Source organism: Henningerozyma blattae, chromosome 1 (assembly GCF_000315915.1).
Source record: "Henningerozyma blattae CBS 6284 chromosome 1, complete genome".
Taxonomy (NCBI): domain Eukaryota; kingdom Fungi; phylum Ascomycota; class Saccharomycetes; order Saccharomycetales; family Saccharomycetaceae; genus Henningerozyma; species Henningerozyma blattae.
In genome coordinates this window covers 51,862-77,254 of record NC_020185.1, presented here as the reverse complement: position 1 = coordinate 77,254, position 25,393 = coordinate 51,862, and the positions used below count along the sequence as shown (strand labels likewise).

Here is a 25,393-nt window from a genome sequence, read left to right as displayed (position 1 = left end):
CTTGGTTTCTCAATACTTACTTTCCCGTCGAACTATCCACCAATCATCCCGCACAATGTCCCAAGACCCAACTAACTCGGCCGATGTCAGAGAAGACCGTGTCGTTACTAACGGTTTCGGTAACCCAATCAACGAACCCTTTGCCACCCAACGTGTCGGCAACCACGGTCCTTTGCTTTTGCAAGATTACAACTTGGTCGAAAGTTTGGCCCATTTCGCAAGAGAAAGAATTCCAGAAAGAAACCCACACGCCCATGGGTCCGGTGCCTTTGGGGAATTCGAAGTCACCGATGATATCACTGATGTCTGTGGCTCCAAGATGTTTGAAAAAATCGGTAAGAAGACCAGATTGTTGGTGAGATTCTCCACCGTCGGTGGGGAAAAGGGCTCTGCTGACACTGTCAGAGACCCAAGAGGTTTCGCCACCAAGTTCTACACCGAAGAAGGTAACTTGGATTGGGTCTACAACAACACCCCAGTGTTCTTTATCAGAGACCCTTCCAAATTCCCTCATTTCATCCACACCCAGAAGAGAAACCCTCAAACCAATTTGAAAGATGCCGATATGTTCTGGGACTTCTTGACTACCCCAGAAAACCAGGTCGCCATCCACCAGATCATGATCTTGTTCTCCGACCGTGGTATCCCAGCCTCCTACAGAAACATGAACGGTTACTCCGGTCACACCTACAAGTGGTCCAACAAGAAAGGTGAATGGGTCTACGTCCAAGTCCATATCAAGACCGACCAAGGTATCAAGAATTTGACTGCTGAAGAAGCTGCCAAGATCTCTGGTGAAAACCCAGACTTCTGTCAACAAGATTTGTTCGAAAACATCGAGAAGGGTAACTTCCCTTCATGGACCGTCTACATCCAAACCATGACTGCCCAACAAGCCAAACAGGTCCCATTCTCCGTCTTCGACTTGACCAAGGTTTGGCCACAAAAGGATTTCCCATTGAGAAGAGTCGGTAAGATGACTTTGAATGAGAACCCAAAGAACTTCTTTGCTCAAGTCGAAGAAGCCGCCTTTGCCCCATCAAACACCGTTCCATACCAAGAACCTTCTGCCGACCCTGTCTTACAAGCCAGAGTCTTCTCCTATGCTGATGCTCAACGTTACAGATTGGGTACCAACTACAACCAAATCCCTGTCAATTGTCCATACGCTTCCAAATCATTCGCCCCATTCATCAGAGATGGTTCCATGAACGTCAACGGTAACTTGGGTTCCGAATCAAACTACTTGAACAACTCCAGCAAATACACTTTCAAGGAAACCGAAAGACCAATCCAACAACATCAAGAAGTTTGGGACGGTCCAGCTGTTCCATTCCATTGGGCCACTTCCCCAGGTGAAATCGATTTCAAACAAGCCACCGACTTGTACCAAAATGTCTTGTCCAAACAACCAGGTCAACAACAACATTTGGCTCACAATATCGGTATCCATGCTGTCAACGCTAGACCAGATATTCAAAAAAGAGTTATCGATTGGTTCACCAGAGTCGATCCAAACTTGGGTAAGGATATCAAGGCTGAAATTGCAAAGGCTGCTTCTGCAAAGGCCAATCCAAAGTTGTAGGCGAGCTGACAGCTTACGTCTTGGCGAGCTAACCTTATTTTCTAGCTTCCGCTCTCGCCCTCGCCCTCGCCCTCGCTTGTCCCCTCGTGTTCCTGTATTTATTTCTCTCTATTTATTTGAAAAATATCTATTTTTTTTTTTTTTAACCCTATTACTCTTATTACTGTTATGTAATAACATTCACCATTATTTAAACACACATACATATATTTAACGTATTCAAAAAACATCTATTTATATCACTATCCCCTATTTTTCTTTCTTGTTCTTTTTTTTTCTTATTTTTTTTTTTTTTTAAATATTCGTCTACCACCACAACCATGTCTACCACAATGTCTACCACCACAACAATGTCTACAAGCGCAATCGCCAACGATCTCTTCGATAATCTATTCTCCACCTATTTGCAAAATATCATCTCGTTGGAATTGAATAATCAAAAAATTATCCAATTACGCTATCAATTGGCCAATTCGGAAGAGATAAAACTCAACGCAAACCCCTCCGATAATGTTTATTTGTCTTGTAAGCATTGTAAAAGGGACGTCTCATCAAATAGATTTGCTGCTCATTTGCAAAGGTGTTTGTCAAGGGGGGCTAGACGTTAGCGACAGGCGTTATCAGCTACACTACATCATTGCAATTTGAACATGCTTGATAAACTCCCACTACCCCATCTAGAATCCTCGAAAACACCACCGATTGTTGGTTGACATTCTTACCGAAAGACATAAATTCTTTACATACACTCTATATATCTAAATAATCTGCTGCAATCAATAACTCTAAAGACATATCGGTAGCAACTTCAAACTCTTCTTCTTCTTCATCTCCTCGATACTTATATTCCATATATTCAATGACCTTCTTTATTATTTCATCATTAAATTGTTTTAATTCTATTTCAAAGCTTATTCCCTCTTGGAATTTCTCTTGTAATATTTTGCGAATAGTAGACGAGATTGTACAAACTTCATATTTTACTGGATGTGAAATACCTTCCTTAGATATTAATATAACTTCTTTATCTGACATTTTTTTCGTATTATTTTCATTGCCTTTCCATTACACTTATTAAAAGCTATTTTTTTTCTTTTCTCTCTCTCTCTCTCTCTCTCTGTCTCCATTTTCAAAGGGATTTTCTCGCTCTATATTTAAAACATATTCATAATCAATTACATGCCACAATTATTACCATTATAACTGAAATTGATGCAATCGCTATGTCCATTAGAAACCCAAGTTTTAATTGGGAAAAATTGAATAACCAATTCTATAGATTAAGATCAATCAATAACGATTTTCAATGGCCTACTAATACTACTGATTTTCCATCCTATCAAATATATGTTTCCACTACTCTTGTAGCAATCTATTCTAAACTCGATAATCATATTCAAATATTGGATCATCATTCCACTCCTCTATTCAATTTAAACACTTCTATTTTCGGCACTGTAATCTCTTTACAATTTAATCATAATAATGAAAATTTAATAATTATTACAAATGATTCCATTCATCAAATTAAAAATTGGACTCCTTTAGAATATACTTCAATTTCATTACCTTTATCTTTAAACGATTCGATATGGGATTTTAAAAAAAATTATTTCATCTTAAAAGAATCCCAAAATATTTATTTCTATAACGATATACAAAATTCAATTGAATTAATATTTACAAACAAAGATCAATCTTCCCTCTCCCCAAATTTTGTTTTATTTAAAAAAAATCATTGGCAATTAAATAATGAAAAAATAGTATTAATTGATAATTCAAATGATTTGAAAACAAGTTTAAAGGAATTGAATTTACTAGATAAAAAATTTACTACGATTAAAAAATTGAAAAATTTCCCAAATTTGAATTGGCATAATTTAATACTTTCAAATTCAACTCCAAATAATTTAGCTTTATTTAATGCTAATTTAAATAAATTATTAATCCTAGATCATAATTATAATGAATTATCCCAATTAAATTTAAACAAGCTACCCAATGATATAATATGGTTAAATCATAATACAATAATTTGTTCTTTTATAAATGATGATGGTGGTGATAATGATTTAATCAAACTTTATTCAATAGACAATAATAATAGCAATTCCATTAATTTTTATTTAAATTCAAACATTTTAGCTTGGCATTTGGAAGTTGATGGCTTAAAAATATTTACAAGTAATTCCATTGAATTCCTATCTCTAGTACAAAATTATACTTCAAATTGTTTTAAAATTGGGTCCATTGAACATTCTGCAATTTTATTAGATTCTTTAAACATTTTAAATACTAATGCTCCCAAAGCAATTGAAAATTTAAAAATTATTAATTTAAATTTAGCCATATTAGATTGTATTAATTCTGCCAAAGATGAATTCGATCCATTTTTACAAAAAAAATTATTAAATGCTGCATCATTTGGTAAATCTTCTTTATCAATTAAAAATTTTGATTCAAATTTATTCATAAAGGCATGTGATATAATAAAATTATTGAATCAATTGAATAATTTAGGTATTATATTAACTTATAATCAATTTAATTCAATTGGTTTAGAGAATTGTATTAAAAAATTAATTCAAAGGAATAAATATTATGAATCCTTTTTAATCATTAAAGATTTAAATTTTAATTCAAATTTTTTAAATTTAAATTTAGAAAAATTTAATCATTTAATTAATTTAATTTTTAAAAATTGGTCAATAAATAAAATTAAAAATTCTAAAGATTTAAATGATGATGAAATTTTTAAAATCTTAAATCAAAGATTGTTAATTATTGAAAAAAATTATTTTAAAGATTCAAATTTATCTTCATTATCAATGATTGAAATTGCACATGCTGCTTATTTAGAAGGTAGATTTAATTTAACAAGAAATTTATCTTTATTAGAAAAAAGACCAGAATATAAAATTATGGAATTATTAGAATTAAATGATCATCAATTGGCTTTAAAAGAATCTTTAATTACTCAATCTCCACAATTAATTTTATCATTATTATTAAAATTATCCAAAATTTTATCAAATGTTCAATTAATTAAATTAATAATGTTAAATATTTCAAATGAGAATATTTATCAATACTATAATAAAGAAAATCATGAATATCTGTTTGATTTTTATAGACAAATTGATTCTTTTAAAGATTTATCAATATTAATTTTTATTGATAGTAAAAAAAAAGATCAATTAAATGTATTTTTATCACAAATTAAAGATTTATATTCAAACTCAATTGATAAGAAAAAATATTTTATTAATGATTTGATTAAACAAGAAAATTTATTTGAATATCAAACTAATTTATCATCTAAATTAAATTTTAATTTTGTTAATTTAACTATTAATGAAACTTTGAAAAAATTAATTGAATTAAATCAAAATAATGAAATTAATGAATTTATTAGAAAATTTAAAATTAATGAAAAAAAATTTCTTCATTTAAAGATTCAGAAATTAATTGAATTGAAAAATTTTAATCAATTATACCAATTTATTACATCTTTTAAAAAACCACCAATTAATTATTTAATCGTTTATAACTATATTAAACGTTCAGGTAATAAATTAGAAGCATCAAAATATATTAAATTAATGGGTGCTAATAATGGTAATAATAATAATGGTAAACCTATTTCCTATGATCAAATGAAGCAAATGTACTTGGATTGTAAAAATTATGAAGAATTAATTTATTTATGTCTGAAACAAAAAGATATAATTGGTTTAAAGGATTTATATAAAATTATACCACCAAATCAAGTTGAAATAAGAAAATTGGCTCATGATACGATGGCACTAATGTAGATTATGTTTGTTTGTTTTTTTAATATATAAATATATCTATATATATGTATATATGTATACAGTTATAAATAATAAATGACGTTAAATAATGATACCAAGATATGAAATAAAATATAATAATATTATATCATAACTGGAAATAAATAATAATGGTTAAAAATAAATAATGTATCGTGGTTGAATAAATAGCAACATGTAATGGTTAAATAAATAATGGAATGACTACCTTGGAATAAAATAAAATTGATAATAAATTCAACTAGATTTAATTAATCTAGAAACCCCGGCAGTAGAATAATTGTTGGTTTTCATCGATTTCAATTTATTAAACGGTATTAACAAATATTTCCCACAAAATGGGGAAGCCCAAAGACAAAACAAAATTCTTAATGGATAAGATAATTTAACAATTGTATAAGATAATGTTCCTGTTAATATTAATTTTTTTGTATCTAAATTAGTTGAATTATTATTATTAAACTTCTTATTAATAAATCTTTCCATAGAATTATTACAAGTAATTAAAAGATTTTTCACAAAATCTGGCATATAAGTATTATTTTCAATATGATTTGGATCGAAATCAAATTGATATAAGATATACCAGATTAGAAGTAAAGGTATGATAGCTGATATTTCATGTAAGATTAAAAATGAAGTCACTGTAGAGATAGCACCTGCTTCAGATAATTTAATAAAATAAGAATGGAATTTGGGAATTTTGTTTAAACTAGATAACATTTTAGATTTATTAATCAATTTTAATAAATAATTTGGGTTTTGATTTAATTTTGTGTCGATATTAATAGATAGTGTTGGATCAAAATGTCTTACGGGACATTTTAAATTCAAATTGTCCACAATTAAAGGTTGAACATTGTGAATATTAAATTTTTCTAACTTATTAAAATTAAATTTATTAATATTATTTGAATTGAATTTATTAATAGTTGAAGTTCTTGGGAAAATAGCTCTTAGAGGACAACCTTCAGCTCTTAATGGTATGCTTCTCACTTTAAAGGGACAGCCTGATAAAGTATTCTGCCTGATTCTGATAAGATTTGACATGGTAAGTTCCCCAATTATAATAAATAGGTATGGAAAAAAAAATAACAAATAAATAAAACAAAGCAAGCTGATAAACGATGAAGTGAGTGACTTTAATTCAACATAATAATTCTGTTTTTTTTGCCCTTAAGGGATTGTTTAACTTTAACTTTTTGAAGCACTTAATAATGCACGATAATTATCAAAAGCAGATGTTATGGGTATTTAATATATATATATGAAGTACAAATAGATGTATCGTATTTTTAATTTATTTGCTTTTTTTTTTAATATTTAAGAATCCCTTAATACGATTCGTTTAGATGGCACGGCCATCGAGTATGTTGGATTATTTTCTAAAATCTATAGTCAGATTGATTATTGGATTCGCCAGCCAGCCAGCATGATCGCAAATTTTAACCCTAAAGGTATACTGTATCATAACCCTATATATTATAACAACGTAACCCTAATTTATTTCCGCGGTTATTATTACTTTAGGAAAGTAGTGATTTTATCCGATGGAGTTACTGTTTGGGGTTAAAAGATTTACTTGTTGAGGACACTTTTCGTTTTTTATACGATTTTGGGAAAACTCGTTTGCTGTTTATTTAATTCCATGGAAATAACTCTTTTCAATAATAAAATACTATAATATTGAAATAATTTTTTTCTAATGCTTTTTTTTTTCATATAGATCGATATGACTCAATCTGGATACCGCTTTAAGAATAGACGCCAAACAAAGATATATTGAAAACTTTTATAAAACAATGTAAATTGTAAATTGTATCAGGAGAAGCCGTCTTTATAGAAATAACTACGCATTAAAAAAAAATAAAAACAGCCAATCAAGCAAGCAAGTAAGCAAATAAGCAGAGCTCAATTATCAAGATGATAAAAAATATCGAATCCTTGGAAAAGAGTAAAGTTCCATATTTAAATCCTATATCTGCCACCACGCCAAACACAGATAGTGGGGAAGAGTCGAGTGTGAAAGATGAGATAAACGAAAGTCCAGTTGATAGAAAGAGACGCAAGGCAGATATGTTATTAATCACTCGTTTTATGATCCGTAAATTCTTGAACGGTATCTATAAGAAATATAAACCAATTTTGAAAAATAAAGAAAACAATTTTAAGTTCAATGTGCAACTTGTAAGCGAATTTATGGAAAATTTAATGGTTAGAATAAAATCAACAAAGGTCCAATTCAAGAGGATGTGTATTATCATGGTCAAATTTTTAGAATGTTGTTTGACTGAAACCAATTATTTCCAATTCCTAAGAAATGATATAAAGAAATTAATCATCACTAGTTTCATATTAAGTATACCTAATGAATCCTCCAAGAATAAGTCTTATAAAACTCCAAGTAGCTTTAGTAGTATCAGTCAAAAGAGAGATGAAGATTATAAGTTTTATTCCCAAATTACCGGATTGACAGTGAGTGAGATTAACAATTGTTGTTCTATTGTCAGACCAATCTTGATCAGAGAATCAAGATTACAATATAGGTTCATTAAGGATAAGTTCCGGCATCAACAACAATTGCAAAACGACCGGCTGAATTATTCCAATAATTTCGCTAGTATTGCTAGAGATCGTCTTTTAAATAGCAACGATAATGAATTGAAGTTGACTGATTTGATTGATATCATTCAAAATGAAGAGAATCAAAATAATGAGAGTGATATCGATACAATTAATGAAGAAGAAAGAATCATTGAAGAATTGAAAAACAAAAACCCAGGTAGAAATGATAATCATGGGTTAGTCTCTTTAACTTCTGTTTTTAAATTAAACCACAGTAAAAACCGTCCTAAAGTGAATAGGAAGGAAAATAAAAGAAACCATGAGATCTTGACCTTGCCATATGAAAATTATTCTTTAAATGATTTGAGTGTTAAGATTGACGATAGAGAAACGTTCATCAACAGTACTTCTCTATTCAATTCTCAACAAGGATCATCAAATGACACTCGCAATGTATTGATAAACCCCTCTATGCTCCATCGACATCATCAGCATAATCATAATCATTCCAGCCATTCTCTAACAATGGACCCTAAATCTCTCCATGACACATCAACAGTCGACGCCACTACACTTCTCCAAGAACAACAAATTATACATGAAGCCGCAGAATACAACTCTGATTGTGCCAGCAACGATCAAGATTGTAACGACTCCGATATCGATATAAACTTCAATACTGAACATATTATCCTTCAGACAGAATTAGCCCAGTTCAATGAATTGGGCCGCGCGTTGTTTGAGGACACGTTCCCAATTGACTGCTAAATTTGATATCGCCTTTTTTTTACTTCCTCTTTACTATTAAAACATTTATTTACGTAAGCCATAGTACCCTTTTGCTTATTCTTCTATTTTTTTATTTTTCTGTCACTTGTAATTGTATATTTTTTTTATATATATAAGTTCATTTTACCCTTTGTATCATTTATCGCGACACCAACTCCGCTATTTCTCAGTGCCTAATATGGGCCACACTTCCTGTCCGGGTCTCATTCTTTTCTAATGTCCGGTGTGGCGCATTTCAGCGCCAGCTCACGTGCATAGCGTCACTTAAAACACACTGTGGTGTACACGTGCAAATAGCTCCTGAGTATATACCAATCGTAAGAGAAGTTACTATCGATGTGTTAGATAGTAGTCAGTACCTGTTGATGAAATAGTTTGAATAGTCAATTTAATTAATATGCCGAGATAATGTTATCTAGGGAATCTGTGGCCTTGTGAAGAGAAAGCGTGTCAATGTGTTAGATTCCAAGATTCCAAGGGCTCAATAGCATAGCATAGGGTAGTCATTGGAATGAAGTGGGGCGTGTAGTGTTACTAGGGCAGAGTTCTGTGGCTATAATAAGTGAGTGGTGTATATATATAAGTGTGTGTGCGTGCATTTGTAATGTAGATATATATACAGTCGAGTATCCCCTTATTAACAAAGGTAGAGTTCATAGATTGCATCGTCGTCTAATAGACAAGCCTGATAGGTATTTCCAAACCAGAATTCCTTATAAATCTACACTAGTGTAAACTATTATCTCATTCCCGAAGACTTCAACAACAAAGAGAACGAATTCAACTTCGTAATCAAATATCGGGAACCTTAGCAGCATATACTTAGCCTAATTGAATAAAAAAGGAAAAATTAGCACTTCATTGGTATTGAGTTCTGCATTTCTCATACAGAAGATGGATGAGGATGACGTCTTTTTCCAAAGAGCCACCGATGCATTGTTGCAGACATCTATGTTGAAAAAAGAAGATATGGATCCAATCGTATGGGAATTGTATTCAAGGATCAAACATAAAGTAAATAGTGATAATTCGGGTATTTTCATCGATGAATTATCTAAACCTAAAGATATAACGAAAATTCAGCATTTGAATGGCAATATAAGGACTAATGAAAACTTATTTGTAGAAAAATCGTACTCCACAGGAAAAGATCCTCATTCTAAAGACAATAACCATGGCACAACCATGAACTCTCGTAAATCTATACCACGCCAAAAAGTAAAAGATGAGTTGGATTTAAAATTGGAAAATCTTGATTTTACATCCACTGATAATAACTTTGCCATTAATTCGCGTCTTCACAATCGATTGCAAAAGATATCTTTTGCAAGAAATACTGAAACAACAAATGTTTCTTCGTCACCAACAGTAGCAACGACAGCTGCGACTTTCTCTGCATTGGCTCCTTCTAGCGTATCTACAACTTTTACTAATTATGGGATAAGAAAGAATAGTTTTTCTATTGCTAGACGATCTTCAATTCTTTCGGCGGCAAGTACAGGCGCTTCTACTGATGAGGAAAATAATACGGCACCAGAAGATAATAATAATCTTGAGCAAAGGAAATATAGATGTAATGAATGTTTCTTAACATTCAAAAGATCTTCGGATGTGAGAAGGCATGAAAGAACTCATTTAACAGTGGTGCCTCATATTTGTAAAGAATGTGGTAAAGGTTTTGCAAGAAAAGACGCTTTAAAGAGACATGCTAATACTTTGACTTGTAAACGGAATAGAAATAAACTGTTAAGCCTTAGTGAAGGTCTTAATGAGTTGTTAAGAATTGCTAGGCACTCGGCAAATGGGGATATTCATGGTGAGCGGTTTTAGAAAATGATAACTCGTATTCACGTATGCATATGAGTTTATTATTATATTTATTTATTTATATATATATATAAAATATTATATGACGAGACATTAAATTATATTTTTATGAAGTTGATTACAAATAAAAAGAAAAAAAACAATTATAAGCAAATAAAGTTCTGAAATTACATTCAAATATGGATTGTTTTAGTTTTGTTTAATCTGTTTATTCGACATCAGCATCAAATGTCTTACCTTCAACTAATTCTGGAATGGCTTCATCAGCTTTTTCTTCAGAACCAGCCTTCTTAGCAGCATCGTTCTTTTCCAATTGGGAAGCTAATTGAGTTAAAGCTTGTAAAGCTTCTGGACCCATTTGGGATAAGATTTGTGGGAACATTTGTTGTAATGGTTTAGTTTGTGGAGCACCGTAGAAAACAGAAGTGTTGAACTTTTCAGCAGTTTGGACACCAACTCTGTTGAAATGGATAACATTACCATCATCTTTGAAGAAGTTAGCTTCGGCGACGTTGTCAACAGTAACAGCGTTCATCTTGGCCATTTCAGCAACTAACTTAGTGTCATCCTTGTTGGAACTAGAGCTAGAGCTTGGTTTCTTGGTGAACTTTCTTCTACCACCAACCTTGTTGTTGGCGGACATCTTTTGCAACTTGGCTAATTTTTCTTGATCAATTGGCATTTTTGTCTGATATTTCTTGATGTGATGGCTACTGAGTTCCAACAAGTGAAATTTCTCTTAAGAAAGTGTATATAATATTTATTACTAGTTAAACATTTTTTTCTTCTGTTTTATTTTTTTTCATTTTTTTTTCTCATCTTTGTTCATCGGGAAACTTAGCAAATATTCATTCAGATTGAATAATAATAATCTTTCAGTTTATTTTCAATTTTCCACATTCTTTTTCGTCCGAGTCTTCAAACTAAATTGCTTGGTGCTTTTCTTCGTTCTTTTCTTCGTGAACGCCACTGAACAAAGAGGGAAAAAAAAATAAAAATCTGACAAAATTCTCGTCTAAAACGACGTAAATCTTATGTGCGCCTTATGAAACAAACGTTAGTTAAACAAACGATAATAAGCAAATAATAGTTTAAAGTTTCTAAAAAAAAGTTAATTATTAACCTCGATTATTATAGTACATAAATATATAAACAAAAGTAAAAAGAGAATAGGTGTAAATAAATATATAGAGAGGGGAAAGAAACAGTTGATAAAAGAAGAAGCGTAAAGAGGAAAACGTCTTGCATATATAGACATCTATATATATCCGTTTGTGATCCAATTGCAAGGCAAGGAAAGAAAGCACATAGTTTGCATGATATTCTTTGTAAAAAACAGCAAACCAAAAATATTAAAACAAAATTTTTTTATTAGTGTGTATTAAAGTCATTATGATTTTGATTGTATTTGTATTGTATCATTAAAAGAAATATTACCCAAATAATAATGAAAAAAAAACAGAATGATGGAGAATGATGAACAGACAAAAAAAAAAAAAGCAAGCAGTAAAAGCAATTGTTAATTAAATATTCAAACAAAAAATGCAATAGATAAATCAAGATTTGTTTATTGAAACTTATTTCTTGTTCTTCTTCCCAAATAATCTGAACTTCTTTTTCTTCTTGTCCTTTTCCTTAGTAGAATCTTTATCATCACTCTTATCGTCATCGTCTCTCATACTAACTTCAGCATCAATATTACCGTTACTTGAACTAAATGAAATGGTTGGCTTTTGACCATTATTCATACCCATGGCACTACCAGCAGATGTAGCAGCATTAGTAGCAACACTGGATGCAATTCTAGTAGCACCATTTGCTAGCATGTTTTGCATACCATTACTACTAGTATTGGCTTGGTCTTCTACATCAGTTCCATTAGGTGTGCTAGTAGCTGGGGCATTTAAGTTTTGAATACCTTCGTTATTATTGGAAGTAGCACCCATGTTCATATTATTATTATTATTATTATTCATCATGGAATTACCACCCATTTTCATCTGTAAACCAGGAATATTTTTTGTTGGAGTTGTTGGTTGACCATCTTGTTGTTGTAAGTTATTGACATTCAAATTATTGTTGTTATTCATGTTCATGTTCATATTTAGATTGTTTACATTACCTGGAATAGAGTTTTGCACAGAACCTGAAGAACCATTTCTTTGATTAATGCCCATACCAATAGTGTTTGGTCTAACCGGTTGTGGGCCATTGGGCATACCTTGACTACCAATGCCAGCCATACTCATTCTACTTGGTCCTTGTAATCCTGGTGGTTGGCTATTTCTATACCTTTGTTGTTGTGCTTGTTGAGGAGGCATATTACTAGATAATGAATTCAAACGATTGCCATTACCCATCATGTTGCCGGCACTAGGAATGTTATTGTTGAAACTCATATTTTGAGCATTGAGATTGGATGCATTACCAATCTTGGCCATATTACTATTTCTATTTTTTCTACTGGTACGTTGGAATTTATTATTAAATTGGCCATTAGCACCAGTATTGGCCATTTGATTAAAGCCATTATTGAAGCCAGCTGATAAGGTTGGGCTACTGTTATTTTGGAATTTGGTAGTACTCAAATTTGGTGAAGAAGCATTGAATTGAGCTCTAGTTACACGACCATTCATTTGCTGTTGTTGTTGTTGTTGCTGCTGTTGGCCCATAGATGGAATTCTATTATCAGAACCATGGATTTGTTGCATTGAAGCAGAATTCATGGACCCATTGTTATTTTGGAATTGTTGTTGTTGAACAGCTCTTCTTTGTAAATCTAATTCACGTTCCTTCAATTCTAATTCTTTCTTTCTTAACTCAATTTCACGTTCTCTAAGAGCTCTGTCACTGCCATTACTTGAGGAGTTAGAATAAATACCGCTAGCATCAGGTGGTGGAGTTGGTTCTTGAAGACCAGTAGTATTAGCACTATTTTCAGTTGATAAAGCTTGAGGTGAAGAATCATTAGTGGCAGGTATACTTGGTTTTTGAGGAGATTCACCAAAATTGACACCATAGACTGCAATATCTTCCAATTCTTGCATAGAAGGAGAAATAGTCATTTGTTTTTGAGATTGGATTGTTCTTGGAGCTTCTAATTGACTAGCAGAATTGGTTTGCATATTTGGATTAGCTTGTTTCAATTCTTGTAATTTTTTCATTGTAACCTCATGGTTTTTAGACTGTTGATTTAAATCTTGCTTAGCTGTAATTAATTGTTGGTTTAATGTATCAATCTTCAGTTTTAATTGGTTTACATTATTTTCATTTGAATTAATAATGGACTTTAAATGTTCACGTTCTTTCATAATGTTCAAGTTTTCTGTTTTTAACTGATTGAGTTTTTCAATTTCAATTGAATTATTATTTTGAGATCTAACTCTTTGGAATAATTTGGAAGTACCTTTATTATACTTTTCATATTGGCACATGATTGAATATAAGAATTCTAAATATGGAGTCTTAACACCATGATCGTCAGCCAATAGGATTGGTTGTAATAATAATAAATCCAAGTTCAATGGGGCAGTATTGTTGAAAAAATGATAAGCTAATTGTGGTAATTTAATAGCTTTAGAACCTGTAAATTGGCTCTTCCAACTACTTGTTAAGGATTCTTCGGAGGATAGTTTCGAATCTAAAGTAATATTCATCTTTCTAGTGATGCCGTATAATTCATTGGTTAGACCTGAAATCAACGGTTTTGCTAAGATTTCATCCAACAATTTTAGTGGTTCAATACCATCCAGTAAGATTAATAAAGTATCGTAACTAATTCTTGGAATGGCTAAACTCCATTGTTTTGATAAAAATTTAGATGTACTGTTTTCTAGGATATCAATTTCATCATGAGGAAATAATTTTTGAAACAATCTTGAGAATGTATCTAATACTGGGAAAGTAGCAGAGTTAGTAGGTTTATCATCAGTAGAAGAACAGCCTAAATAGATATGATTACTTAAAGAGCTATTGTTTGAAGGGAACTGTTTAAAAGTATTTGCATCAACTTGACGGAAATCAATATCAGTAATCATGGAGAAAATATTGACTTGAGGTAAATCTAGGGATAATTTGAAAAATGGTTCAATTTGAACGAACCCAGTAGATTCTAAAATGATTTTTGTATTCAAATTAATCATTGGATTTAATTGAGAAGCTAAAGATGAAATTTCTTGTAAAGAAGTAGCACTACAAATAATAATATCGAAAAATAAAGAAGTATTGCTATAAGCCTTTGCCAAATCATTAATCGATTGGAAATTGTTTTGAAATTGAATCTTATCTGGACCATAGTTTATAGTCTCCACGTTAAAAATAGTATGTGGAACATGAGAAGAAATATGATATAATTCGATATTCTTGGCTAAATAAAAACGAGAAGCATACAGAATGATGTTTGGATTATCACCCAACAAAAGAACTTTCAAAGGAGAACTCATTTTGTTGTGAAAATTTGAGTGGTTGAATTTTATTTTATTTTTATTTTATTTTTATTTTTATTTTTATTTTTTTCAACTGAAGTAAGTTGTATGGTATCTATATCTAATTGCTATAAATGTATTCTTATCTAGCTTAAAGATGAAGTTAGCATATGAATGTCTTTAGTAAAAAATAGATTAATAGTTTTTATCTTGCAAATAAAAATGTGACACAGCAGAATATTTACAAAAAAAAAAAAGCAACAGATCAGGGTTAAGTTTGACTAGCAAATGCAAAATTCCTTGGAGGTATTAAGAAATAAAATAATAGAAATATCAAGCGGCAGCCTCGATAGCAATATATTTCAATCTTATAAAGAAGTACAGTTTTACGTGTTTGTTTGTTTATCTTTTAAATTGCGTTCTTGATATATTTATTTGGAAGTGTTTGTTTATTCAATTTAAGAAAGATCAAGGAATTTTGGCGACAAAGAAATTCATTAACGCGAAAAATTCGAGATTTCTCGAAATTGACAAAAATGCCAAAATACAAAAATTTCGCTTACGAAGAAACATCAAAAAAAAAAATCAAGAAATTTAATTAAATTACACTGCGGCTCTTACTCGGTGTTTGCCTTAGTAGGAAACGAGGCTAACCTATGTAAAGAATGGAGAATATATACACTGTTCAAGGCAATCAGGTTGCACGTCCATGAATTACATAAGGTTTCTTGTTGGGAAACACTTTGTTTCCTGAACTGTGACATTTTACGGAATAACGCTTGCTTTTTCTATCAATATCTCATGCAAAACTGTTCTATAGGCATTTACGCTGTTGTTTTGGGTATCGGCTTTATGAGTTTTGTTGTTCTTTGAGCCAGTATAAGCCATGCAAAATAATTAATTACATCTATTTTAGTCTCAAATTCCACGGATTCTAGTCTATTAAAGACCGTTTGTATGGACTACATGAAACATATAACTCCTTGAGGAAGAAGAAGGGACGCGTAGCTAGCAAGTAACCGCAAGGTGCCCACACGCTTCAAGCTTGTCAATCTAGATTCTTACTTCAGGTCGTGTTTTGAAAGTCTAGTTTGATTCTAAGGAGGACTATTCTTACTGACAGTTTCTATTCTTATCTATCAGTTAAATAAAGGCATTTAATTAGATATAGCTTCTCCCATCCCCATCCAGGGTTTCCTGAATTTCTACACAATAATTAAAAAGTGTATATAATCTTGAATCAGTACACGACTATGAGACACACTTGACTCCATGACACGCTGGAGGATCATATTTGAAAAGTATATTTACAATCATCGTCTATTAATAGGCGACATATTGTTGAGAACAGAAAACTGAGAATCTTTAGAAATAGCATTGCAATCTGTGCAATTATGATAACTAGTTGATATAAATCCCAAAGTACTACCGTACACAAGGCCTAGCAATTAACGTTAAACCCATAAAAAAAAAACAGATCATGCATAATTTTTTATATGATATTCCCTTGCTACTCTTAATATGTATACTTGTAATGCTTACTTATTTAACAAGAATAGTCTAATCTAGGTATAAGCCGAAGAGTCGTTAAGGCATTGATTTTCCAGTTTGGTAACGTATTGAGAGAAATTTAACGCGCTATGGAAAATTCATTTAAACGTCTGAAAAAGGTTGGATTACCAGCATGTATTTTGAAGTGACAAACTTCATCGTATACATAGAACATAAATAATAGGGGATATATGGTATTCCTCGTATTGTTAGTTACTTATACGATTGAAGCATTGTTTAAGGGTTGTCGTTTTTTTTTCCTACACTACATTGTTTTATATTTGAGTAAATTTCATTGTGTATTGAATCAATTGTGCCAGACACTTGATAATAATAATCAACATGGCAAATAAGTATATTGGCGGGGAAAAATAATACAGAAAAATTAATGCCAGCAACTAAAAATTGTAAATAATATAGAATAAACGTATATTTGCCCTTAATACTTTTAGAAAGTATAACAAAATAATGGTGAATTTTTTTTTCGAAGGCAAAGGAATGAATTCCTTCGAAAGGGTCTCTACAAGAAGACTTCAACGTTTCAGTTGAAAAAGAATATAATTCTTTGAGTAAAGTACCTTCCAGTAGTGTATGAAATTTTGAAATTTTAAAACGTATAAAAAAAGCATAACAACGATGTCTTTTGAAAATTTCTTATCCTCTTTTGTATTTTAAATCCTCATGCTCAGCGGTGAGCTTCCTAGCGTTTACTACTGTTATAAGAATAAATGAATGGGCCCAATAAAAGAGTGCACAAAGTTATTGGGGAGTTTGTTTTTGGGAGCTATTATCTTAAAAAAGTTTCCTGAGTTACTTAAATCCTTGCTTCCTCGGAGGGCCACAGATCATTTATAACTAATGGTTTCACTAGACCTTCGAGTGTACGATTTCAACTTTCGAAGTTTCTCTATTAGATCTGTATTTTGAAACAGAGAAGTTATAAATAAATAATAAACGATGTTTTCTGTTTATTTTGTTGATATAAGTTTGAAACTATATATTTGGTGCACCCTAGAAAATATATAAAAAGCAACAATAATAAAAGGATTGTGAAAAACATTAGTTCTTTGGTATATGTTAGTCTTTGGATTTATATTTGATAATCTAATCTTTTTTATTTATTTAGGATGTTTTTGTTTTCGGTTATTTGGACTAATTTTTTTTAATCCAATTATATTATTCTACTTTGTATTATTAACCTTTTCAATTCTCAAATTTACATATATATTTTATTATATAAATATATGTATTAGTATAATTAGTTTAAAAGCCAAAAACTTTGGCCTATCAAAAATTTAACAACTTTTGTATATAATACTTTTCTACAACCTAAGAAATTTTAAAAAAATAAAAATAAAAAATAAATAGTTCTATAAATACATATAGAAAGGGAAATTTATATCCTACGTTTATCATTCAAAGAAAATTTAAATTCAAGAGCCTGAGAGAAAAAACTGGCATAGAAGTATGATATTATTAAACTGTTTTTGAAAACTAGTTCGATAATATTAAGAAATGATAACAGCTAAATTTCAGGTATTTATTATTTTTGAAGTTCAGAGAGTTATTTTGTTAAAGAAAAAAGGGCATGAATTATATGATATAATTTTGATAAAAGTTATTGAAATACAAATGCATGCAATTTAACGTCAAGATACTAGATAATATTTAAATAATTTGAGGTGTATGTCCTGTCTTGTAATGTGAATTGAGTAAATAAAAAGTACTTAATATTTAAATATATGTTGTTATTTTTTTTAAAAGATAGTAACGCTACAACTATTATTAAACTACAATTATTAAGTCAAAAAGATCTTATATAAATGATTAACATTTTATTTTTAAAATACACAAGCTTGGGTAAGTATCCATAGTTGCATATGATATTGGGAAAAACTTTTATTTGAAAATTTTTATTGTCAAACACGAAACGGAAAAAGTTTTCTTTATTTTCCAAGCAATTCAACGTCAGCGGCAATTTTACTTCCCAAAGTGGAAACGAGTTACTAAGGGGATGGATATCTTCAAAAAAAAAAAAAAGGGCACTGCCGTTCGAATTGCAAAGTCCTAAAGGTAAATCAATTGAGAATCTATAATGAATAATTAAAAAATAAAATACAAAAGAATCAAAACATATATATATATATAAATGAGTACAAAAAATAAACAGAACGATGGGTATTTATTTGTGAAACAAAAAGAAAATAATGGAATTATAGTGAAGGGATAAATGAGATGAGTGAAATTGTATGGGGAGTGAAATATGAGGTGGAACATTTAGAACATTTTAGTTGGTAAGAATATTATAGGTGGATGAAAAGGAGGAATGAGAAGTACAAAAATATTATGTCATGCTAGTGTTTAGAATTAATTAATGGCAATTAGAAGTGTAAAATAAAAAATAAATAGATAAATGAGGAATATAGGTTAAACGAGTGTGATGTGTCTATTAATTTGACATGGTATTGTGTTTGTTGTTGCCTGCCTTTTTTTCTTTATTTTAGTCGAAAATAAAAGAAGGAGGTTGTTCTAAAGAAGATTGTTCTGAAGAAGATTTGTTTGAATTTGCTTGGGTATCTGTATTATTGTTACATGATAATAAATCATTTGTAATATTTTTGGGTATTGGTTGTCTAATTATAGTTGGAGTGGCAGGGTTACTATCATTCGCAGTATTAAGGGTTGTTATTGTTGTTGGTGTTGGAAAAAGATATTGTTGGTTTGAAAAGTGATCTATTGGGATATTGTTAGATAACTTCAATGGAGTCAACGATGTGGATATTAAAGGTGAAACATTATCTGTATTATTCGAATTATTCAAATTATTATTATTTAAATTAAATGATAATGGGATAGAAAATGAACAAACAGAATTATTTCTTGAGAAATAACCATCTTTTCTAACTTCTTTTAATAAGGTATTATTAATACTTATAAGCGAAATATTTGATATTTGGTTAACTGAGTTGAAATTTGTTAACCCAGTATCCAGTTTTTTATTGATTGCCATCTTTAATGATAATTTTGTCACTTTAGTCAAGATATTTGGAGGCGGATTTGATGGGTCAAAGGGAGTTATAGTTGGATCTGCCACAATTTCTTGATAATTTTTCAATAATAAATCCAGGAATTTAGGAGAGATCGTTATAGGGCCATTTAAGGAAGAGGAACCGTTTAGATGTTCAGAGACAGAACTATTACTTCTTGATGAAAAGGCACTATTTGATCTTTCAAGGGAGGGAGCAATTGAATTCGGTCTAGGGGTCATTACCCCGGAATATAAATCTATCAAAGAAATGTTATTAGAGATAGAACCGGTAGAGGCGTATAATGGAGTCTTGTTCATGGGAGTTCTTCTCAATTGTTCATTTATCGAGCTTGGTGCTGAAGCGGTTATGCAATAATTATTAATATTGGAAGATGCAGGTAATGAGGATAGGGATTGTGTATCGTTATTATTATTGTTGGTACAGTTATTGTTGTTGAATAGCAGGGAGTTTGAAGGTGTTAGGATAGGAGTGATGTTGAAATTACTATCGGCACCCAAGTTATTGTTACTTAATAGAATGCTACTAGATCTACTCTTTGACCTTGAGTTTGAATTTGTGATAGAATTTGTATTGATGATTGACTTGTTGATGGCAGACGGTGTTGTGGCAATAGAAATGACGAAATTGTTACTATTACTACTTCCATTACCGTTGATGTTGCCGGTGCTATTATTGTTATTATTAGAAGCCAAATAGGGCAATCCAGAAAACCCTTTTAACGGAGTTGGAGCTAGTAATTGGAACGACGAATCTAGTAAGGATTCATTGGAAGAAGAACCGGAAACCACAGAACCCATGGAGGAATGTCTTATTGTGGAAGGTTTTTGCTACCTTATTATGAGAGGCCATTGTCACGTTTGTAACAGAGGTGTGTGTGTGTGTGTGTGTGTGTGTGTGTGTGGAAGGGGAGAAAAGTGATAAGCGGTTTGCTTCACGTTGTGTAAGACAATGACAGTGTCCAACGAAGTGTAATTAGTGCAACTAGTTGTGCAAAGTTGAAAGCGGTGGAAGCTGGTATATATAAACAGGAATGCAGGGAAGTGGAATTAAACGAGTTGATAACAATTAATTAAACGGAATTGTAATATTAAAAAAGCTTTATTGAACAAGCTTTCCTATTTTATTTTATTTTTTTTTAAAAATAAGAGCCAAAAGAAATAAATGAAATTCAGAATCCTTATATATCAATTGGAAAAATAGATTATGTCCAACAAAAAAACAATAACCTATATGTTAACTCTTTAAACTTGAGTTGTTAACTTAACAGCCAAGAATACCCACTGACGTGTTGGAAAAGGGTTAACCTGTTCACGAGTTTGTCAACGCTAAGACAGCTCTTGAGGATTTCATAAATAGTTTCAAACAAGTAGTCCCAGAGTGGCCCCAAAAGAGGACAACAGGCCCATTTACGTGTTTCCGCTTCGGGTGTGTCTGTTAGCGAAGTGTCGCCTATTGTGGTAACCGAATCGCCGCATCCGGAACACCTGGTGGCCTAATCTGGGCACAGTTACCGAAACGGGTGCTCGCCGTGACTGCGGGCGACTCACAGTCAGCGCGTACTGCCAGCGGTCCACCAGGGTGCAAACACAAAATAGTCCCCGCCCCCACGTCGCCCGCTTCCGGCGTGGCCATGGCCCGGTAAGATCCGACAAGATTCCAGCAAGACTGGATCTAGCTCGAGATCTGGACGCGTCGTGTCTTGCACTGTCTTTTCGTGTCGTGTCGTGCTGCATCACGTGCCAGCCGCCGACGATTCTACTGCAGTCGTTACTGAGGGTCACGCGACCGCACGGCTAGAGCGTGTTCGTGTCGATCACATGGCCAAAAGTATAGACGTGTATCATTTGGTTGCCTATCAGGGAAATATAATTAGTGTGCCTGTCATACATCTGGGAACAGACAAGAGTTCTTGTCTTGTCTTGTTCGTTTGGATTGGATTAGATGGGACTGAATTGGATGGGATTTGGATTGGATTGGATTGTCTCTAGACTGTCTAAAGACAATCGAATAATGAATTTAGCTGGCCTCTCCACGTAAACTAGAAAAAATATAAAAAAAGAAATAAAAAGGAAAAATAAAAGGTAGTGTACAGGCGGTGCCAACCGTTTTCAGAGCATTGGCAGAGACCCGGGCGTAGCAGTGCCATTGCCTGTTTTTAGTATCTCTGCCTTCCGCTTTAGGAAGCGGCTGCGGGGCTTTTCCTAGCCAAACATTATAGCTTCTTGAGAAAATTGGACAATTAAATCATTTAACAATTGGAAAATAAATTTAACACTCTGGAGAATTCGCTATCCATAAGCATTCTCCAATTTTCTCCATTTTTCCATTTACATCCGGTTTCCCTTTCCGTAACTTTTTCCTGTTATATCGTTTTGCCAATCCCATCATTTTTTGCCTAATATAATTTGTTTTTTCCTATTCCTAACATATTCCTAATCCGAACTCACGAATTCCTCAAGATTTTAATAATAGAATTAATGGAATAATGAAAATTAAATGAAATTGGTGAAATCGGTGAGATAAAAATATAATAAAATAAAAATAATTATATTATTGCCATAGTAAAGTAAGAATTCCAAGATCTCTGTTATTTTATAAGATAACCGTCCGTAGCTCTGGCTTTCCTGTTACAGCTCCAAGTGTTTTCTATATACCGTACAAGCAAAAGCAATGTTTATCTGAAATCCTGGAATCTTCATTGTTCTCTCATTTTCATCATGTCAGTTTCGCAACAACCACACACGAATGCTAACACGAATTCGACACCTCATGCACAGCCACAACAGAATGCCTATGGTCACCCATTCCATCCATACGACATTCAATTACAATTGATGACTTTCCTCTATGACTCGTTGTTCTTGGAAAAAAAAGTGTTGATTGTTGAATCACCAACGGGGACAGGCAAAACGTTATCTTTGATATGCTCGACTTTAACTTATTTGAGAGATATTAAGCCCGATTTGATCATTAACCATTCGACAAGTACAACAAAAAAAAATATACCAAGTGCTAATAATACTAAAGAAGAACAAAGCTCTGATGAATTTAGTGATTTTGATTCGGATGATGAGCCGGATTGGGTGAAAGAGTCATATAGAAACAGCATAATAGACGACAAGATTAGACTTATTAAAGATTATGAGACCCTATTGCAAGATTTATCACTGAGCTCTTCCAAGGAACAAATATTGTATAACTTGGATTCCACTTCGAACAAGACAACGAAAAGAAGAAAATTGGATAGTAATAAAAATAAAAATAAAAATAGACCGCAAATATCCGTTGCCATTGATGAAAAAGATCTCTTGTTAGAAGATTATCATTCTAACAATGAATTGAACCAAGGCGATGATGATATTGGTGATGCTACTAATTCAAATACACAAGGCACTTCATTATCTAAAGAAATCTCCTCATTATTAAATAAATTAAACTCCACTAATGATGAAATGGAAATTGAAAAAAATAACCAATTATCTCAATCGACCAATTTTATCAATCCAATCAAAATTTATTTCACTTCAAGAACTCATTCACAATTGAATCAATTCGCTTCACAATTGGATTTAATTAATTCCAAATTTAAATCTTCTTTTGAGAAATTTGATATTACCAAGGAGAAAATTAAATATTTACCCCTAGCATCAAGAAAACAATTATGTATTAACTCTAAAATCACTTCAAAATATAACACAGTGGAATCTATTAATGAAGCTTGTATTGATTTAATTAATTCCAAAGAAGGTTGCCCCTATTATGAAAATTATAAATTAGTTCAAAATCAATCGAATTTTACTAATCATTTATTTACTTCAATTCATGATATAGAAGATATGTTCCAACTGGGTAAATCTTTAAAAACATGTCCTTATTATACTTCCAAGACTTCTATAGAGAATTCGGAAATTATCACATTACCGTACCAATATCTTTTATCACAATCAACAAGATTATCTTTAAATATCGATTTAAAGGATTCCATTGTAATAATCGATGAAGCTCATAATCTTATAGATACAATAAATTCTATTTACTCTTCCAAGATCCTTCTCTCAGATTTAATTAAAATTAAAACTGGTCTAAATTCATATTTGAAAAAATTTAAATTGAAGTTAAACCCGGGAAATAGAATTAATCTATTGAAGATTTTAAAATTAGCAAACATCTTGATAGAATTTATTCTTTATTATCCCAAGGATTCAAAAAATATTAAAATTGATCCAATGGATTTTTTCGAAGGTTCAAATGCAGACATTTTAAATATTCATAAATTACAAAAATATATCAAAATTTCTAAGATATCATACAAGATTGAAGCATTTATTCAAAATTCTAATGCAAATAATTCAAACATAGCCAACTCCCCTTCTACTACTTCACCAGTTTTATTTAAATTATCAAAATTTTTATCTTCACTTTCAAATCCTTCTAATGAAGGTCAATTCTTTATCGATTTAAAGGAAAATTCCATAAATTATATGTTGTTAGAACCTTTCCATCCTTTCCAATCAATCATTAATGATGCAAAATGCATTATTTTAGCAGGTGGGACCATGGAACCCATCAATGATTTTGTCGATAATCTATTAATTAATATTCCAAAAGGTCAAATATCGACTTTTGCATGTAATCATATAATCCCAGACGATTATTTAACTACTTTTATTATAAATAATCCTATTTTTGATTTCACTTTTGCCAAGAGATCAAATTTAAATTTAATTAACAATGAATTATTCAATTTTTTCATTAAATTATCCAATCAAACTCCCAAGAATGGTGGAATTGTAGCATTTTTCCCAAATTATGATTATTTAAAATTAATTATTGATAACTGGCAAAAGATTAATATTTTCGATAAAATTGACAAAAATATTAGACCAATTTTTTTTGAAACAAAAGATGGGCCGGATATTTTACAAGATTATATAACCTCAGTAGAAAATTCTTCAAAAATTGCTTCTAAACTAGGTGCTGGGATCTTGTTTTCCATTGTAGGAGGTAAATTGTCTGAAGGTATCAATTTTCAAGATAATTTATGTCGTGCTGTAGTAATGGTTGGGTTACCATATCCAAATATCTTTAGTAATGAAATGCTAATTAAAAAAAATCATTTAAAGGATAAAATTTTGAAAAATGGCGGAACAATTAATCAAGTTAATGAAAAGACAAAATTATTCTATGAAAATATTTGTATGAAAGCAGTTAATCAAAGTGTTGGGAGAGCGATTAGACATAAAGATGATTTTGCAAATATTTATCTTTTAGATAGACGATATGCCACCGATGCAATAAAGTTGAAACTATCAAATTGGGTTAGAAAAAGAGTCATAATTTCAAGTAAAATTGATGAGGTTATGCATCAGACTAATTTATTTTTTAAGAAAAAAAGATAAACTATACACCTAGTTAAACTTATTTTAATGTATATTTCTCATACCTGTATATTTTTACGGCTAATTACAATATATATAAGATATATTTTTAAAGAATTTCTATTAATTTTAAAATGTTTTTTTTTTGTTTGACAAATTTTGTTTTTAAACTACTAATTTTAAAAAACTGTTTTTTTTTAAACCTTAAAAATAAATTCTTGGCAAATTTATTGAATCCTTTACTGACAAAAAGGTTTTTATAAAAACACATTTTAATAATATTTTCAAGAGCATCATTTCAGTAATTATAAAACAACTATGATTAAAACTGAGAATATTCTTGAAACTAATCCGATTGATTTTAAATCTTCAAACTATCTTTGATAATATA

The 25,393-nt window shown here is 31.1% G+C and overlaps 11 protein-coding genes across 11 annotated transcripts; 6 read left to right on the top strand and 5 right to left on the bottom strand.

Annotated features, from left to right (window-relative positions):
• Positions 1-55: 55 nt before the first annotated feature.
• Positions 56-1,585, top strand: CTA1 (catalase A; the record flags this gene model as incomplete). Its single annotated transcript, XM_004177312.1, has 1 exon — positions 56-1,585. One exon carries the CDS (start codon positions 56-58, stop codon positions 1,583-1,585), a length of 1,530 nt encoding a protein of 509 aa, XP_004177360.1.
• A 332-nt stretch (positions 1,586-1,917) lies between these two features.
• SGF11 (SAGA histone acetyltransferase complex subunit SGF11) lies at positions 1,918-2,193 on the top strand (the record flags this gene model as incomplete). The annotated part of the gene is made up of 1 exon (XM_004177311.1): positions 1,918-2,193. The coding sequence occupies one exon, from the start codon at positions 1,918-1,920 to the stop codon at positions 2,191-2,193; it is 276 nt and encodes a 91-aa protein (XP_004177359.1).
• Positions 2,194-2,335: 142 nt separating this feature from the next.
• Positions 2,336-2,620, bottom strand: ELC1 (elongin C; the record flags this gene model as incomplete). Its single annotated transcript, XM_004177310.1, has 1 exon — positions 2,336-2,620. The coding sequence occupies one exon, from the start codon at positions 2,618-2,620 to the stop codon at positions 2,336-2,338; it is 285 nt and encodes a 94-aa protein (XP_004177358.1).
• Positions 2,621-2,808: 188 nt separating this feature from the next.
• On the top strand, positions 2,809-5,400 carry VPS16 (tethering complex subunit VPS16; the record flags this gene model as incomplete). The annotated part of the gene is made up of 1 exon (XM_004177309.1): positions 2,809-5,400. One exon carries the CDS (start codon positions 2,809-2,811, stop codon positions 5,398-5,400), a length of 2,592 nt encoding a protein of 863 aa, XP_004177357.1.
• Positions 5,401-5,655: 255 nt separating this feature from the next.
• MRX11 (Mrx11p) lies at positions 5,656-6,468 on the bottom strand (the record flags this gene model as incomplete). The annotated part of the gene is made up of 1 exon (XM_004177308.1): positions 5,656-6,468. One exon carries the CDS (start codon positions 6,466-6,468, stop codon positions 5,656-5,658), a length of 813 nt encoding a protein of 270 aa, XP_004177356.1.
• An 873-nt stretch (positions 6,469-7,341) lies between these two features.
• Positions 7,342-8,751, top strand: TBLA0A00360 (uncharacterized protein; the record flags this gene model as incomplete). The annotated part of the gene is made up of 1 exon (XM_004177307.1): positions 7,342-8,751. One exon carries the CDS (start codon positions 7,342-7,344, stop codon positions 8,749-8,751), a length of 1,410 nt encoding a protein of 469 aa, XP_004177355.1.
• A 915-nt stretch (positions 8,752-9,666) lies between these two features.
• Positions 9,667-10,602, top strand: TBLA0A00350 (C2H2-type zinc finger protein; the record flags this gene model as incomplete). The annotated part of the gene is made up of 1 exon (XM_004177306.1): positions 9,667-10,602. One exon carries the CDS (start codon positions 9,667-9,669, stop codon positions 10,600-10,602), a length of 936 nt encoding a protein of 311 aa, XP_004177354.1.
• Positions 10,603-10,807: 205 nt separating this feature from the next.
• EGD1 (Egd1p) lies at positions 10,808-11,281 on the bottom strand (the record flags this gene model as incomplete). The annotated part of the gene is made up of 1 exon (XM_004177305.1): positions 10,808-11,281. One exon carries the CDS (start codon positions 11,279-11,281, stop codon positions 10,808-10,810), a length of 474 nt encoding a protein of 157 aa, XP_004177353.1.
• Positions 11,282-12,176: 895 nt separating this feature from the next.
• On the bottom strand, positions 12,177-15,041 carry TBLA0A00330 (uncharacterized protein; the record flags this gene model as incomplete). The annotated part of the gene is made up of 1 exon (XM_004177304.1): positions 12,177-15,041. The coding sequence occupies one exon, from the start codon at positions 15,039-15,041 to the stop codon at positions 12,177-12,179; it is 2,865 nt and encodes a 954-aa protein (XP_004177352.1).
• A 4,033-nt stretch (positions 15,042-19,074) lies between these two features.
• Positions 19,075-20,421, bottom strand: TBLA0A00320 (uncharacterized protein; the record flags this gene model as incomplete). Its single annotated transcript, XM_004177303.1, has 1 exon — positions 19,075-20,421. One exon carries the CDS (start codon positions 20,419-20,421, stop codon positions 19,075-19,077), a length of 1,347 nt encoding a protein of 448 aa, XP_004177351.1.
• A 1,920-nt stretch (positions 20,422-22,341) lies between these two features.
• CHL1 (DNA helicase) lies at positions 22,342-25,023 on the top strand (the record flags this gene model as incomplete). Its single annotated transcript, XM_004177302.1, has 1 exon — positions 22,342-25,023. One exon carries the CDS (start codon positions 22,342-22,344, stop codon positions 25,021-25,023), a length of 2,682 nt encoding a protein of 893 aa, XP_004177350.1.
• Positions 25,024-25,393: the final 370 nt, after the last annotated feature.